This window comes from Cygnus atratus, chromosome Z (genome assembly GCF_013377495.2).
Source record: "Cygnus atratus isolate AKBS03 ecotype Queensland, Australia chromosome Z, CAtr_DNAZoo_HiC_assembly, whole genome shotgun sequence".
NCBI classification, from domain to species: Eukaryota; Metazoa; Chordata; class Aves; order Anseriformes; family Anatidae; genus Cygnus; species Cygnus atratus.
In genome coordinates, this window is record NC_066396.1 from 38,969,848 (window position 1) to 38,985,948 (window position 16,101).

The 16,101-nt window shown below is 40.8% G+C and overlaps 1 protein-coding gene across 1 annotated transcript; it reads left to right on the forward strand.

Moving 5' to 3' along the window:
- The first annotated feature begins 320 nt into the window (after positions 1-320).
- On the forward strand, positions 321-15,780 carry ZFAND5 (zinc finger AN1-type containing 5). Its single transcript, XM_035558557.1, has 6 exons — positions 321-623; positions 3,768-3,925; positions 4,358-4,472; positions 4,883-4,980; positions 13,735-13,860; positions 14,132-15,780. Exons 2-6 carry the CDS (start codon positions 3,775-3,777, stop codon positions 14,278-14,280), a joined length of 639 nt encoding a protein of 212 aa, XP_035414450.1. The 5' UTR covers positions 321-623; positions 3,768-3,774; the 3' UTR covers positions 14,281-15,780.
- Positions 15,781-16,101: the final 321 nt, after the last annotated feature.

Sequence of the window (16,101 nt, forward strand, 5' to 3'; positions counted from 1 at the left end):
GGGGTCGGGCCGGATCGGGCCGCGTCGGGTCAGAGGGGCAGCGACCAGCCCCGACATGGCGGGGACGCTGCAGACCAGCGCCCGGCAGGGCCCCTCACGACACCCCCAGCCGCCGCCCCCCCCCTAACCGTGGGAGCTCCAACCGACCGACTCCGCGCGTGCCTCTGTGACGTCACCGCAGGGGGCGGGGCGCGACTCCGCCGGGCGGAGGCTCTGCCCCTCCCCTCCCACTCCCCGTTTCCCCTCCTCTTCCTCGCGGCAGCGCGCATGCCCCGTCGGCGTGCCTCGGCGCGGGCCGGCAGGAGGCGGAGCCGCCGCCAGCGGGCGGGCCCCGCCCCCTCCCCTTCTTCTTCTTCCTCCTCCTCCTCCTCCTCCTCCTCCTCCCCGCCCCCCGCCCGCCGGCTCCTTCCCGCCGCCCGCCCCTCGCGCCGCGCGCGCCTCGCCTCGCGCCGGCGCCGCTGCCCCGACGGCCGCGGCTGCTGCGGGAACAAAGGAGGGAACCGGCGGCGGCGGCAGCGGCTGCTGCTGCGGCCGCGGCTGCTCCGCGCCCCTCGCCCTGCCGGCAGCGGCCCGCAGTCACCCGACGAGCCCGCCGCGGGGCACCCGGCCCCCGCCGCGAACAGGTAGGGGGGGCGCCGGGGAGCGAGCTGGGGTACGGGAGGTGGCCTCACCCTTCGGTTCCAGCCCGCTCCCTGCCGGCCCCGCCGCAGACAATGAGGCGGCCGCGGCCCGGCCGTGACTCAGGGCTTCGCGAGGCACGGCCCGGCCCGGCCCACCCCCCCCCCCCCCCTTCCCCCCGGTTTCGGATCCTGGTCCTCGGCCCGGCCGCCCGCGGGGCTTTGTGCGGCGGGGGGGGGCGCTGAGCGCCTGGCGCTGCCGTGCCTTTTGTCTGGGCCCGGGCGGCGTTTTAAATCGCTGCAGGGTCGGCAGCCCCCGGGTTTCGCCATACGTGTGTGTGTGTGTGTGCGCTTCGGATTGGGGGACCGTGGGGACGCTCCGTTCACGCACCGGGCAAAACATCCCCCTCCGACCTCCGGGAGCCCCGGGGAGCACCACTCGCTCACCTTGGAGGCACAATAAAATCGTCGTATTTTATCCCCCACAAAGGGAAACAGCTTGGCTGTAAACCCCTTCCCCCCCCCCCCCCCCCCCCCCCCCCCCCCCCAAAGAGCTTTGTTGGGAGGTGTTTTTGTGACCCTCTGGTCATCTGTCAGGCCCGCTGCCTGCCGCTCCTGCTGCCGGCTGGGGATGAAAATGGCTGTTGGAGGCGCCTGGCTCGTGATGCTGCATTTTCCCGGCCGAAATGAAGCCTCCACGCTCGGCCCTCCCTCTGGAAAGGAAGCTGGCGTCGTGCTAATCGGATTTTATATTTTCCCCTCGCAGTGGGTGTATGCTCGGCTGCCTCGGCTCTGTGGGCTGTGTAGGAGTTGGCAGCCTTCGGAGATATAAATAGAAGCTGATTTCAGAGGCCCCTGTTGACGGGGTTTTGTGTCTGAGCCTGTGGCTCAGCCTGTCACATTGCAGCCTTGTGACAGGCGGAAGCTAATGCGCTCACACATGTGACCCGCGCTTCTGAGAAATGCTACGGCAGGCGGGCAGGCGCATGTGATGGCATTAGGAGCTGGTTTTCCAGGGGAGTAGGGCTCAGTCTGGGGGAAGCCGTCAGATCCCTGCTGGTACTCCCAAGGAGAGGTCCAGCAGGGGAGGACTGATTGGAGAAGCGTGGGATTTGCCTCGTCTGAAACCCTCGCTTTTGCTGTTGTTGGTTCAGGAGGTTATACAGCCAAATCTACTGTGGTGGATAGTAGATTCACTTCGGGTAGGTGCCTTATAACTGTTTGCCTGCTGGTGATGCTTTCTTTTAGAAGAAACAAGTGACACTCAGACCTTCTTCAAGAACCTAAAAGCACAGTTTGTAAAGTGCTGGACAACAACTTGACCTTTTTGATCAGGGGCATGTGTTTCAAGTAGTGGGGAAACGTGCTGACAAAGGAGCTGTGAAGATTATTGTTTGTAATGTTTTAAAAACAGCATTAGGACCTAAAGATAGGTTTAGTGAGTGGTGAAACAGCATGTTAATTTGAAAGTGAGATTGATGGTGGCAGCATATTTGATAACTCTTTGAGCTTACCTGCTTACCAGGAGGGCAGAAGTAGGATCTCTGCTTTAGATAAGCATAAACCTGCAATGTAGATAAGGTTGGGTTTTTGTTTGTTTGTTTTGATTTCTCTAGTTTGGTCATAATTTGTGCTGACTTCCTTGGCTGGCGTATGTGGCTATAAATCCATAACGTGTTCTATCAGAGCAAGCGTGAAGCTGTTCTGCAGGACTACCTGTACCTATACAGTTATCTATACCTGGAGAAATGAGGTCCTGTGATCACCTGCAGACAAGCAGATTAATTTTACTTGTTCATCTCCTGTTATTGATTTACTTCTTTTTCCCAGAAATTTAGTTTAACTAAACAAAGGTTGTTTTGCCCTTAGTTGCAGTTATCATACTATTGAAATCTAAGTTTACTAATTGCAGTGTAGTGTTTCTGAATTGTAAGTATTTTTTCTGTACAGTGCAGTAAACCTGCTTTTGACACTTTTGAGTTCTCACAAACATCAAGTGGTCAAGTATCTTCCATTATTATGTGTGCTCCTGAGTAGGAAGATAGTCATCAAGAGATAACGCTAAAATAAATCTCCCCAAGTGCCATGTATAGTGCTTCTTCTAAATCTTGGGAGGACAAGTGCAGTATTCTTGTGTGTCCTCAATTTGTAGTAGATTGCTTGATTGCCATGCTCTAGTTTTGTTGCCCTTGGGAATGAAGGATTTGGTTGCTATATCAGTTTTTCTACTAACCTTGCTTTGCAGAGGTTAACCAACAGTGAAGGTGAAGTATTTTTGTTCCTAGCAACTGCAGTGCATGGCAGAGTTAGTGTTGTCTACATTTGGAAGGTTCAAAAGTCTCGCTGTAACTTTATTAAGATGAAGGATTTAACTGGCAATGTGATAGAATGAATCCAGCAGCCTAAAGTTGTTGATTTTCTTTTTTTTGGAAGAGTAAGATCAGGTCTAAGCTTATTTCAGAAACGCTGTTTAGGTTCTGTTGAAGAGCCTGTTGTACACATGTTGTTGCCAGTTAATACCGAGTATCAGCTTTCATACACAACCTGAGGAGTATTCAAGGCCTTGTTTTGGAAACTCCTTCTAAAGATAGGAATACAGATTAATGGCTGTTGCCAATACTTAAGGGATTTTTACTCTTCCTTTTAATAAGTATATTGTGCAAATCAGACCTACTAATAGTGCAACTAGCATCAAAATGATGCAAGATCAACATTACTGAAAATGTGGGGTTCTCCTGATGGAGCCTGAAAAACTAAGCTATGTTAGTTGCCACAGTTATTTGGCAGATACAAGTTTGGTCTTGCTTATTCTGCATATGCACATTAATGTCCAGAAGTTGGTAATAAACGGCTGTTTTTGCCATTATGTTGAATTTGTTCGTAACCTGCACACACATCTGTGTCCAACAAGCACATTGTTGTTATACTGATACTGAGAAGTACTCTTTCTTCCCTTGAAAGTTCATAATGATGTTACTTAGCAATACGATTGCAGTATTGAATGGTATATTAACGTCCATATAAACCTCTTTAAGAATGCTGATATCACCTTTTGGGGGCAGGGTGAGCAGGCATACTTTAATTCTGTAACCCTGTAATTGATTTTGGTGACATGCCAGCTCCTAATGCAGTTCTTGGTTTTATTTACAGCATCGAGATGACTCAGGAGACAAACCAGACCCCAGGGCCCATGCTGTGTAGTACAGGATGTGGATTTTATGGAAATCCTAGGACAAATGGGATGTGTTCTGTTTGCTACAAAGAGCATCTTCAGCGACAGCAGAATAGTGGCAGAATCAGCCCAATGGGTAAGGGTGTCCAGTGTGTGTGTTTTTTTTGTTTGTTGTTGCTGCTGTCTTTTTTAACTAAAACATACAGATGAAGAAGAATCCCAGAACGCATTTCATAAGAACTTCTTAAGGCTGTGTGCTAAAATAATGAATGTCAAAGAGAATACTACTTTAAACATAGCAAAAATAAAAATGCATTTGTGTAGCGTGTCAAGGTCCACCTTTAGTTTTCTTTTCCACTTACCCTTCAGTGTAAGTATATTGTTACACAATCTCTGTATTTTGGCTGCTAGCAGTGTAGTTTGTCTTGTAAGTAAGAAGTAACGTGCAGTATAATGAATAATGTGTGCAGTGTATTCTTGTGCACAGTTCATAATCATGTACAAGAATATTTGACTAATGTATTCTACAACTCATTTCTAAATGGCTTTTCAAATCCTTGTTACATAGGAACAGCCAGTGGTTCAAACAGTCCTACCTCAGACTCTGCGTCTGTACAGAGAGCAGATACTACTAGCTTAAACAGCTGTGAAGGTGCTGCTGGCAGCACATCTGAAAAATCAAGGTAAGTTGAAAGTATTGTTTTGAGTTTGAATGAGCTTGTGAGTGTGTAGCAAGTTAAAGGCTGGCAGTAATTTTGACCTACTGCACTGAATTTCTGCAGAGCAAAAGGGGACAGTGTACCTGACAGTGCTTTATGAATCTTTATAAATGACGAGTGATTAAAATCTTTAGTGTTGGGCTGCTGCATTTTCAGTTTATCTGGAGAAGTACTTTGCTGCAGATTTGACTATTTCCTTCTAGGGGGAACTAAAGTAGAGTCCAAAATGTGTTTTGAAGATGGTAGAAGCAGAGGTCAGCAACATGTATTAGTAGTAATTAAACAGGTAGCTTGTTGATGGGTTTGGACAACTTAAGCTTTTATTATGTACTCAAAACTAATGTAAAATTACATGTTTCACTGTACATAAACAGAAATGTGCCTGTTGCCGCTTTGCCTGTTACACAGCAAATGACAGAAATGAGCATTTCAAGAGAGGAAAAAGTAACACCGAAAACAGAGACTGAGCCAGGTATGTTTGCAGCATAACACTGGGTGCCACTGGTGACTTAAGAGGCTGATGGTTTACGTTCTCCTGAGGAGACATCTCGCATTGTAGTGGTGGTCTTGAGGAGCTGTTAAGGTGGTTGTTAAAGATGCATTTTGAGTACTCTCTCCTCAGAATCAAGAAAAATAACCAGTGCTAGAATATATTTTTTTTGTCCATGTTTGATGTCAGTAACAAAGAAGTTTACACCTGTGACGGTAGTTTTTGCTTCCAAGCTTTCATTTAGTTATTTTTAAAGTAAGGCACTCTGAAATTACATGATGGCAAGGTGGTCAGTTTTGAAGTCAGTGTTGAGATTTCTGTTTATAATCTAGCAGCGCAATTCCTGCTGACTCATGGCAGTCAAAATGTCTTGTTGCATTTAGAGAGTGGGGTTCTTAAGAATTCTATTCTACAGAGGAATGAGAGTGTGGGTGGAGGGAATACATGGTTCAAAAATAGTAACAAAAACTGTTAAAGGTTCATGAACTTGTGTAATCTGTAGGTGTAACCAAAGCATTGTCCTGTGAATGTAGGATACTTAAAGTCTTAGTTGCTGGGAGTGCATCTTAAGTTCAGAAGTTTTATTCTTATACTGGAAGGTTGTAGCTGTAGTAGTTAGTTCAAAGTTTGAAGTAAAAACTTCTTGGAGGGAGTCAGGAAGGTACTGCTTCCATACTTGCAAGTGAGTGGCTGAATTCACGTATTGGTCTGTTCAAATGGGTATCTTAATGCACTTGTTCAGTACCTATGTGTTCACATTTTTTGATTTAACTTAGCAGTTGTGAAGAGCCTTAAAACATTGAAAGCTGAAGTTTGATTGCAACTTTGTTCACTTAAACTGAAGACAAAATTAATTTTCTCAGTTTTGAACTCAGCGGGATGAAAAATGCAGAAGATGCTTCTCAATACCATATAAAAATGATTTTTAGCTAATCTTTGCCACAAAAATGACCGCAGCAACATCTGATATTTAATTGCTTACAATTTGTAGAAAGGAGTTTACCATTTGCAATAAAACATGCTAAGTTAAGATTCTGTGAGAGCTAAAGCCAAGAAAAAAACACTATGTACAGACTGAGAAGTGTGAGAAAAATCTCAAATAATTTTCTCCAGACGAGATCTTCTGTGAAGCTATTTCATTTGCGATTGCAATGGAAGGTGTTCTGCCAATGAGGAGCACATATTAGTAAACAAATCATAACCTTTTATTCCCTATTACCCAACACCTGATCACCTCCACTGTTTCGTCATTGGTAGAGTACTACAGCTTCACAAGCTACTCCATGCTCCTCTATACCATATATGTACGTTTTTTTCTTCAACCCTTTAATTTCTGCTTTTTCCCTTTTTTCTCCTCTCTTACGTTTTGAGAACTTGTGATATTTGTTTTACTGTTCTCACACTGCTCATCCTGTTTTTCTCAAGCTTCTACCTTGTTTTGGAACGGTGAAGCCTTCTCCTGTCCACTTATCTACTTAGCATTTCTCCTTGTTATGACTACACAGCTACCTTTGAATACAGAAAATTAGTTCTCTACTGCAAAAACACAGCTTAGTTTCTCACAGAAGGGATTTTTTTACATCTATTAATTTTGTATATAAGTAGACATTCTGTAGGTAACTGTAGGTAAGAGTCTGTTATTTTTATAAACACATGCATCCTTGTTAAGAATTCCTATCTGAAACGGTGTAAAGAAAGAGGAATATATAAAATGGTAGCAGTGGTGAAGTACTAGTGAATTTACTCTTACTAGAACTGCCAATAAATAGGAGTTAGTCATTTTGCCAGGTATAAAGGGCAATCTTCAGTTTCTGTTGACATAGCACTTTTTTTTTCCTTAACAAGTGAACTGTACGTTAGCTAGTGTCACACAGCGCTTGGTTGATTAGAAGAGGGGAGAAAAATCCAAAAGCTCAACTAAAGAGACTTATGTATTGTTCTAAATAATCTTGCAGGTTGAAACAAGCTACAAAGCTGTCACAAGCTGGTGTAGATGTCAGTGGAAAAACTACCATAGAACTTAAATGTGTCTGAGGAACAAAAGTTCTGGAACAGAACTGGCTGCCTTAGTACATATTGCAGCCTTTCAACACTTAAAGAGGGTTTATAATAAAGACGGAGAGAGACTTTTTACAAGGGCATGTAGTGAATGAGACAAGGAGTAATGGCTTTAAACTGAAAGAGTAGTTTTAGATTGGATATAAGGAAGAAACATTTTACAGTGAGGGTGTTGAGGCACTGGAAAACATTGCCTGGAGAAGCTGTGGATGCCCTATCCCTGGAGGTGTTCAAAGCCAGGCTGGATGGGGCTTTGGGCTACTTGGTCTACTGGGAAAGGTAGAGTGCCTATGGCACAGGGGTTGGAACCAGGTGGTCTTTAAAGGTCCTTTCCAATCCAGAGCAGCCTGTGATACTGTGATACCTATAAATCTTTGAAATGGCCTCAATTGCTGTGAAGTGCCAAGTTTCCTCTTAAGTGCTAAGGTTTGGCACAGATTGTAGACAGCATAGGATGGTGTCCTTATGTATTATTCTTAGGGTTTGCTGGATACGTAATATTCACAAATTGGTGTATTCAGTGGTATGTCAAGCTCCATATATTGCATGCCACAGAATCTGGCCTGGACTTTAGAATCCCTGTCATGTCTGGACTGGTTGCATTTTTCTTCTTTTCCGTTTTCCTGCAACTTCTTGTGTGTGCTGTTCTTTCTTCCTGAGGAGGAAACAATAATAAAGAATAAATAATTCATGTCACCTCATAACAACAAAGCTAATGCTTTCTGGGAGGTGTAATTCTCTAAGAAAATGCCACAGTCATGAAGTTGCTAATGAAAACATGGTCTAGTTTAAGCACAGTCTGAATTTTGTGACTGTTTATCAGATAGTAGTAGATTGTGAACTAACAGTGTAGCCTTCAAGTAAAGTAGGTCTTTCTCTCTTTAACATTTCAATGGCATCAAGTTTTTCTCTTCTGCCAGATTTTAATTAGCAATTGAAATTTTTTGATATTTCCCTTGGAAGCCAGAATGTAATAAACATCTGTTATTGACATCTGGTCAATTGACTTTTTTTTAACTATAGCGTGAAATTGTACTTGTTTGCTGATAGAATTGAAGCATCAGACTTCAGAAGTTGCTGTGGTTGAGAACAATAAAACATTAAATTCCTATTTCGCTTAATTTGTTTTCCCAGGTTGAAGTGTCAACCTGGATTTTCATTCAGACAAATCAAGTTCTAAGACAAGCATGTCTTAAGAATTGAAGGGAGAAATACATGGCAGAAGTAACTGACCCAGTTGGTTGTAATTAATATCTATCATGCTATATTTTCTTATAACTTGTAATTCTTAATTCAGCTTTATTGTTTGTAGTTTCATACTTGAATTGTGGTGTGTTCAGTTCAGCTGCTTATATGATGAACTGCTCACAAGTCAGAGAAACCTAAATCCCTTTACTTCCAAACTCCAATTCATAAGTGGGCGCTACTTAATAATATTTTTATAAGCTTTTGATATGCTTTTACATTCCTTAGTAAGGATTGAATTCTAGTACGGTCTTTAACATTGGGATTTACCCAAAACATTCTAGAAATATGATTCACAGCTGGTTTTTTCCTCCATGCTGTGTTACAGGAATTAAATTCAAAACCTAGCTAACTTTTTTCCTTCTTTGTGGTAATCAGAACAATATACTTATCAAGTTGGTGAGGCGTGCTGGAGCCCTTCCTTAAGAAACCTGTTTTGTTTTAGCAGGTATACAAGTAGAAATAAATACATGAGAGAGAACTGAGCTACATATTAAGCATTAAAAGTAAACTCTTGGAAACAAGTATGTTTAAACAATCATGTTGTTTTGAGGTGCAGCATAGTTTTAGCATTTTTTGTGGTTTTGCAGGTCAGTTACCTTGTTCAGCGACCAGTCTCCTGGGGTCTGTCAGTGTTACCAGACATAATTAGTATCAGCATGGTAAACAGACTTGGTTTGATTTTGTTTTTTAACCCAGTAATAGCTTTGTTTTAGGGAGTAGAGTGTGGTAAGTTCTTTCTGTGAAACCACAGCTATGGAGTAGCACTGCCTGTAAAAAAAAAAAAAGTGAATAGGAAATTGAATTGATATAAGTCATGTCTCATTTAAAATACTTATTTTAAAAAATACCCAAGTACTGCTAACTTAAGGTCTAATTCCATCCATGTTGTAGGTTACCCATTCTGTTCTTGAAATTGGTATTTAATGAGCTTCAGAAGACAGTGGAAGGTAGTGATTGGCTTACTTGTCTTTTGACTCTACAAAGCCAATCTGATTATTTTACAGCTCTCCGGCATTCAGGTTCGGACCCTGCTATGTGTTGCCCTAACTTGCATTGTAGATAAAGTCACTGTGTTTTATCTGTGATGTATACAGTGTGTCACAGATAATATTGTAAGATGCGGAATAGACAGCTAGCTTATGAAATATGGTAGGCTTGAGATGGTGTCTAAATGTTATTCCTTAGATTTTGGTGTTTCAATAACTGCCTTGTTAATTCTGACTTGGCTTCACAAATGCTTATAGTATATAACTGTGTTGTTATCTGTAGATAGTTCCTTTGTGGCTGTCAGTAAAATTATCTGACATAACTTATGTTCAGAATAATTAGTTTATCTTCATATTTCCCATGTCTGTTATAGCACCAGTAGATATCCCTGCTTGAAATATTTCAGAAATGTAATCAGTAATCTCTTGGAAGTCTTGAAGCTGTACACCTTGGAAAGTGGTCCTGTGCTTGTTGCTGATAGAATGTTATTTAATCTTTTTAACAGAGAGGTATATGTCAGAGATCAAGCCTTCGTGGTGTCCAAATTAAAGTGTATTTCTGTGTGATATTTAAACTGGGGTATCATTATGTTGTATTAATGCAGTGGTAAAGATATTCCATGTGTCTGTTAGTTGGGTACATGGGAAATAAATTACGTGCTGCATAATATGTCAAAGAAAGGGGATGAACATGAAATTAAAAATGGTGTTTATTCTTCAGCGTTTCATCATGAGCAGCTAGATTGCCATAGCAGCTGTGATTTCTGAAAAATAAAGTATTTACTCTCAAGAAGCTTGATACAGCATAAATAGAGCATAATAAGTACCGTCCATTTTTTCAGACTCAAATTTTACATACAAGCCCTTTGTATGTAAAATGCGATACAAGACTGTAATAATTCGTAGTTTCTGCTCTGTTACTGCAGAAGTGCAGTCTGTCTTCCTGATGACTTTTGACTTTATTTTTTTCTGTTCTAACTTTTGCCAGTTCTTCTTTGGTGGCTAATGGGGTTAGCATCATGAAGTCAGGATGTTAAAAACAGTTCTATTTTATCCTTTCAAGACTTACTTTGCTCCACTGCCATGCTTTCTACTTGATAATACCTTGGCAGTTATGCAGTCTAAGCTGTTGGGATCTTATTTTTGGTTAATTTATGTATGGTCAGAAGAAGCTTCGTGTTACTTTGGTATCCTCTTCTGGTTGCTTGTAGTATAGGGAGGGTTGAAGAGCGGTATTACTTTATTTTTATCAGGTTTTGTTCAAGTGAAAAGTGGCAGATCCGTTCTCTCAGTGGAGAGGTCTCAGCAGAAAAATACCTGCAGTAGGTATGCTCTTCTGCAGCAGCCATGTTGGTTGATACAAGCAAAACTACTGTTAGTATTGAAAATCTAGTTATTTAAGTGGTTGTCGCTTTTGAGTATAGTCACTGAGGGTTAATAACTTGGTCACAGAAGAGCTTTGTTTCCTTTTTGTAGGACGCCTCCATGCGTAGGTTGAGTAGAACGTGCTGTGGCGTGTGGCTAACTAACTTCATTCCCTAGTGGTCTCACTGTTCCCACACGCCTTCTGTAAAGATGCATCTTATGTTCAGGCTACGTGTGAAAGAAGCTATCCCAAGTCTTGATGCAGTGAGTCCAGTTAAGCCATGGTGATCGTATGGCAAACATTTAGTGTTCTCACCTGGTGTTTTGTAGTATGTGGTTTACAGTATAAAATTAATCTCATGTATTGAGGACTAGAGTCGTACTTGCCCAGTTAGATTTGGCTTCTCTGCCAAAGGAAGCCTTCTGTGACAACCTGTTGTCAGGACAGTAGCTGATGAATTTATGTTGGCTCTGTTAATTTGGATTTAGGGAGCTCTTCCCTATCTTATTGTATTGGGACCTTTTAGTGTCTGTTCCTGCATACCGCCTACTGCTTCTGCTTCTTTCCTGAATATAGTTTACTGAAGGATCCTATTCTGCAGCCCATTCAGGAAATGGGCCTCTGCAGTTTCTTAGGAACTGGGAGTAATGAAAATAATCCTGTGCTGAGATGTGTGGCAGTGAATACTTGTCATAATTTCCTTATGCAGAGGAGGAAGCATACCTGTAGTAGCTGATAATGTTCTCCTTTAGATGGATTTAAATGTTTGTTTAGTGGCACAGAGTGACCTACTAGACTTTCTTTATGCATTGGTGATTCCTGGGAAGCTGTCATTTGCACTTTTACTTCCTTGTGAGCATGTTAGGCAGTGATAAAGGTTGTTCCTGTTCTTGTTTTCATTTTCTCTTGGTTCATGCTGTGAGTGACTTCAATTACTTAAGTCACTCTTGATTTGCCCCTTCTCCATTTTCTCTTTCATCTGATTGAAACAGCATGCATCCTTCTATGGCTCATACTATGAGTTGGTTCTGATGCAGATGAAGGTTCCCTCTGGCTTGCTATACACCTAATTGCAGAGTGCAGAAGTATTTTTGTTCTTTATTTGTGATGGCTTATGATTAGCTTTTCTTTTCCCTTTTTTTTTTAATTAGCAGTATAACAAATCTAAAAGGAGTTTGTTTGGCCATACTTGTTGGGAGGTGGTGTATCAATTTTTCTTTAATGCCATAGCTGAGGCCTGTTAGTTAAGGTGCCTAGGATCCAAGAGGTTTACATTATTTGTGGTATCACTGGGTTTTAACCTGTTCTAGTTAGAAGCTCTTGAATAGGTTGACTGATACCAAATGCTCCTTTCCTTGGGTTTAAAGACAAGCTCAGAGCATGATATCTGCTGATCTAGAAAACGTTAATTAATTTTAAAGACAAAAGTTGTTTTCTCAACAAATTCAGTAGCAGAAATTACTCCAAAAAGTACTGATAGCAGTACTAAATTATAGTGCAAGTTCTGTAGTATCTTGTGACCCTTGGACTTAATATCAGGGACTTCCTAAATTGTTAGAAAAATCTCTGCAAGATGACAAAAATGTAGAGAAGGGCCTTAGTGGGTCATTATATGAATTGCTGCTTATAAGAGAATATCAGTAGCTGTTGTCTTACTGTGTAACATTTCTGGGTATGAGCGGTGAGGGCTCCTTATTACCTCTGAGAACTTGTCACTTTTAAGCCTTGATTAGACTGTGAACTCCTGGCTGAGGGCTGTTTTGTACAGTGAATTGTGAGGTTTTCTAGGTGTTAGTGCTAATTGTGAGCTTTTATTTTTTATTATACATATGAACATGATAATACAAATGCAACTTAAATATTTATATAAAAGTAAAGAGAAAAATAGTCAACATAAATAATTCTTTATGTCTGGAAAACTCCACTTCTCACAGGATGCAAACAAATCTGGACTAAGAAACCCTATTCGAGTGCATAACATTGATTACAAATGTGTCTTTAAGACTTATGTACTCCACTTATTCTGGAATGCATCTTCTAGTTTGCTTTTTGTAATTTGAAATAATGGATGTCGTCATAACAGCTGGGAGAACTCAGGCTAACTGTGCTAAGAGCAGACTTCATGAGTTGTATGTGTTAAAGTTGGTGTACAGGCATATCTGTTTTCTTCCATGACACTTGTCTGTAAAGAGGATATTAAATAAAAATGAAAGGGTTTTTTAATTATTTGAGAAAATATTAAACACACCCACAAAAGGACAAAATTTTATCCTTTAGAGAACTTGTGACACAGATTTGACTGAATGTTTTCATGACAAAAGGCAAGTGAAAAAGGAGTCATTTTGACTCCACCTGTTTGCATGTTAAAACTGAATTCAGTACAAGAATGCAGATACTTAGTGTGAAAATCTGTACTTCATTCTTCAAGTTACTGAAAGTGTCTCAGTGAGGCTCTTGTGAATTTTGTGCTTTGTTGCTGCATCTGTCTTGGAATCATCAGTTTGCTAGGAACTGTTTCGTTTAACTGTTTCAGGTTTTGGTTCACCTGACTTCATAAGTATACTGGCAGACTAATCCAGTACTTTGACAGTAACACATTATTGAAAACTTAGTTGGTTTCTAAAATATGTTCCAGTTAATTGTATTGTCTGCTGGTATCCTGCCTGTTCAATAACTTTAACCATAACTGTTGTTACTGTTTTAGATTAGACTGTACCTGATTATATGATTTTTTTTTTTAATACTAAGCATACATGGAACTTGCAGAGTGCTTCCCAAGCCCTTAGCACTTGTATGGGTATAATGGATAAGTGTCTTAGATTTTCTGGCTGGTGGAACTGTGGGGAAAATCTCAGTGTCTTGTGCAGACCTGAAAGGGAAATTTGTAGGGTACCTAAAACTCTTTATTCCTGATTTACATGTTCATAGACTAGTGCGTGTAGTACTTCAGACAATGGACTTTAGGGTCTTAGTAAGGGGAATTAATCCTTAAGAACTAAATACTTGCTAATGAACTTCACTAGGGAAGTGAAGGAAAGGGAGAAAATTAACCTTTATTTCTTTTGCTTGCTTTAACAGTTGTTACCCAACCAAGCCCATCAGTTTCTCAGCCTAGTACTTCTCAGAGTGAAGAGAGAGCTCCTGAACTGCCCAAACCAAAGAAGAACAGATGTTTCATGTGCAGAAAGAAGGTTGGCCTTACAGGTATGGGAACACTTTGTCAGTGTTCAACAGATCTGTACGAATAGCTGCCTCTTACTAGTTTAGACTTAATGAAATATCCGTGAACGTTAAACTTACTGCTGATTTGAAATCCAAACGACTTAGTACAATTGGTATTTTGGAAACGTTCATTTTTCTTATGCTGGGTATCAGACAAACATGCCACCTTTGTCTGCAGTGACTAAGGCCTTAATTTACAGCTTACTTAAATATGAAGCTTCCTGGTGATTGTGTGTATTTTTTCTTTGTACAGGATTTGACTGCCGATGTGGAAACTTATTTTGTGGACTTCACCGTTATTCTGACAAGCATAACTGCCCATACGATTACAAAGCAGAAGCTGCAGCAAAAATCAGGAAAGAGAACCCAGTTGTGGTGGCTGAAAAAATCCAGAGAATATAAATTAACCTGCCTGTGAAAAGACTGATTTTTTTTTTCTTTTTAATATATCCTAGGAAAACATTGAAGAGCAGGTGCATGACCATTTTCCTTTGTTCTCCAAAGTTTTACTTTTAGTCTCGTCTGTCTTAATGATATTTCAGAATCTTTGGGTGTTTGTTACAGGCAGAATTGGATAGATACAGCCCTTGAAAACACATATGCCCTCCCCAGAATATAATTGGATGATCAGAAACCTGCACAGGAATACACATGCACAGAGGACAGACTCTTTAGTTCATGTGTGCCAAACAGATGTATGCTATCTGCATGTTTGCAGCAGATCTGCCTTTTGAGGTGTGTTTGAGGTATATAATCTTTGACTAGTGTTATGTGCCTGTTTTGGAGAAGGATACATCAAAAAGGTTGGCAGTCAACTTCTATCATTTAATATCTCATTCTAGTCTTAGTTTCAATGCTCCATTGTTTTCCACCAGAACGTCAGCTATGTAGAGGGGTCTACCTTTCCAGTAGGGTAAGTGTTAGTGCCATATTTAAGAAAGCCACTTAGTTGCACTGAGGGAAAAATGGAAAAAATCGGATACATGTGAGGGGAAAAAAAACCTGGTTTGAAACAGATCACATTAACTTTATAATCATGAAAATAGGTTCCCAAAGGAAATATCCTGTTGGGAACTTAAGAACTGGCCTGCAACAGAATTGTCTGCTTTTCCTTGCATAGCTAAAACTTGTGTAGCACAATATTTTAAGATTGGTTTAAAAAATACAAGTTACATACATTTTTAGACATACCACAACAGCTCTATCAAGCAACACGTGTCTCAGTAAGTTGCTGAAGTATTAGAGCAGTTTATTATTCATATACTACTTATGTTCAATGTGTTCTGAGTTCAAAAGAATATTACATTTTTTTTCTAGTTTTAATGTAACAGTTGCACCATTCTGCATGGAAAACCATACCCAACATGGCTGCTGTAGACTTAAGTGGTAGCTGGAACCACTCTTGGAGGGCTGCTTTATCATTTTTAATTGTACTTGGGTGTAGGACTGTAGTGTTCTTGGGTGTATTGCATGGGCTGCATTATCTACAGCATTGTACAATAACAACTCTAGAAAAGGCAGTATACTTCACTGATGCTTGTCTGGTAATATCACTTCTGTGTTATAATGGAAGGGTTTTTTGTGATGTATGAAACTTGTGTTTTTTATATAAACAAGTACAGTTTAGACTAGTGTTGTGGTAATGCCTGTTCTCATCTGTAAATACGTATGTACACAAGGCGCTACTTCTGAACTTCTGATTTTTATTGCAGTGTTCAGTCTTAGTTTTTACTTCACTATTAAAAGCATCAGGTTTTTGCTTTAACATTGTTCTTTCAATTGAGTTATTAGATAAGAAACATGTACAGATAGTTCATATTTATGTATTGCACATAATCATGCTACCCAGCATTTATGCTATATTGTATTATGTAAATAATAAAAATCATGTACAGAGGGAAATACTTTTGTGATAGTTTTTGTTTTAGTTATTGCCATAATCCAAAGGTGACCTCCTTGAGATGGGATACAAAGTTAATACTAGGTTTACACAGATGTCCTCTTTTTGCTTAAGCCTCGGTATGTCTGACTTTGTGATTTGGATAGACCAACTTCTCTAACATGACTTGCTGAGGTCAGAGAAGCATGAATGGCTGGAATAACTACTTGATGGACAAACAAAAATGCCAGTGAACAGTGATGTGCTTCAAGGGAGCAAAGGAAAGCATTAATAATGATCTTCAAAGGTAGTGGGGTCTCTTTCTGTTTTTTTTGTTTGCTTGT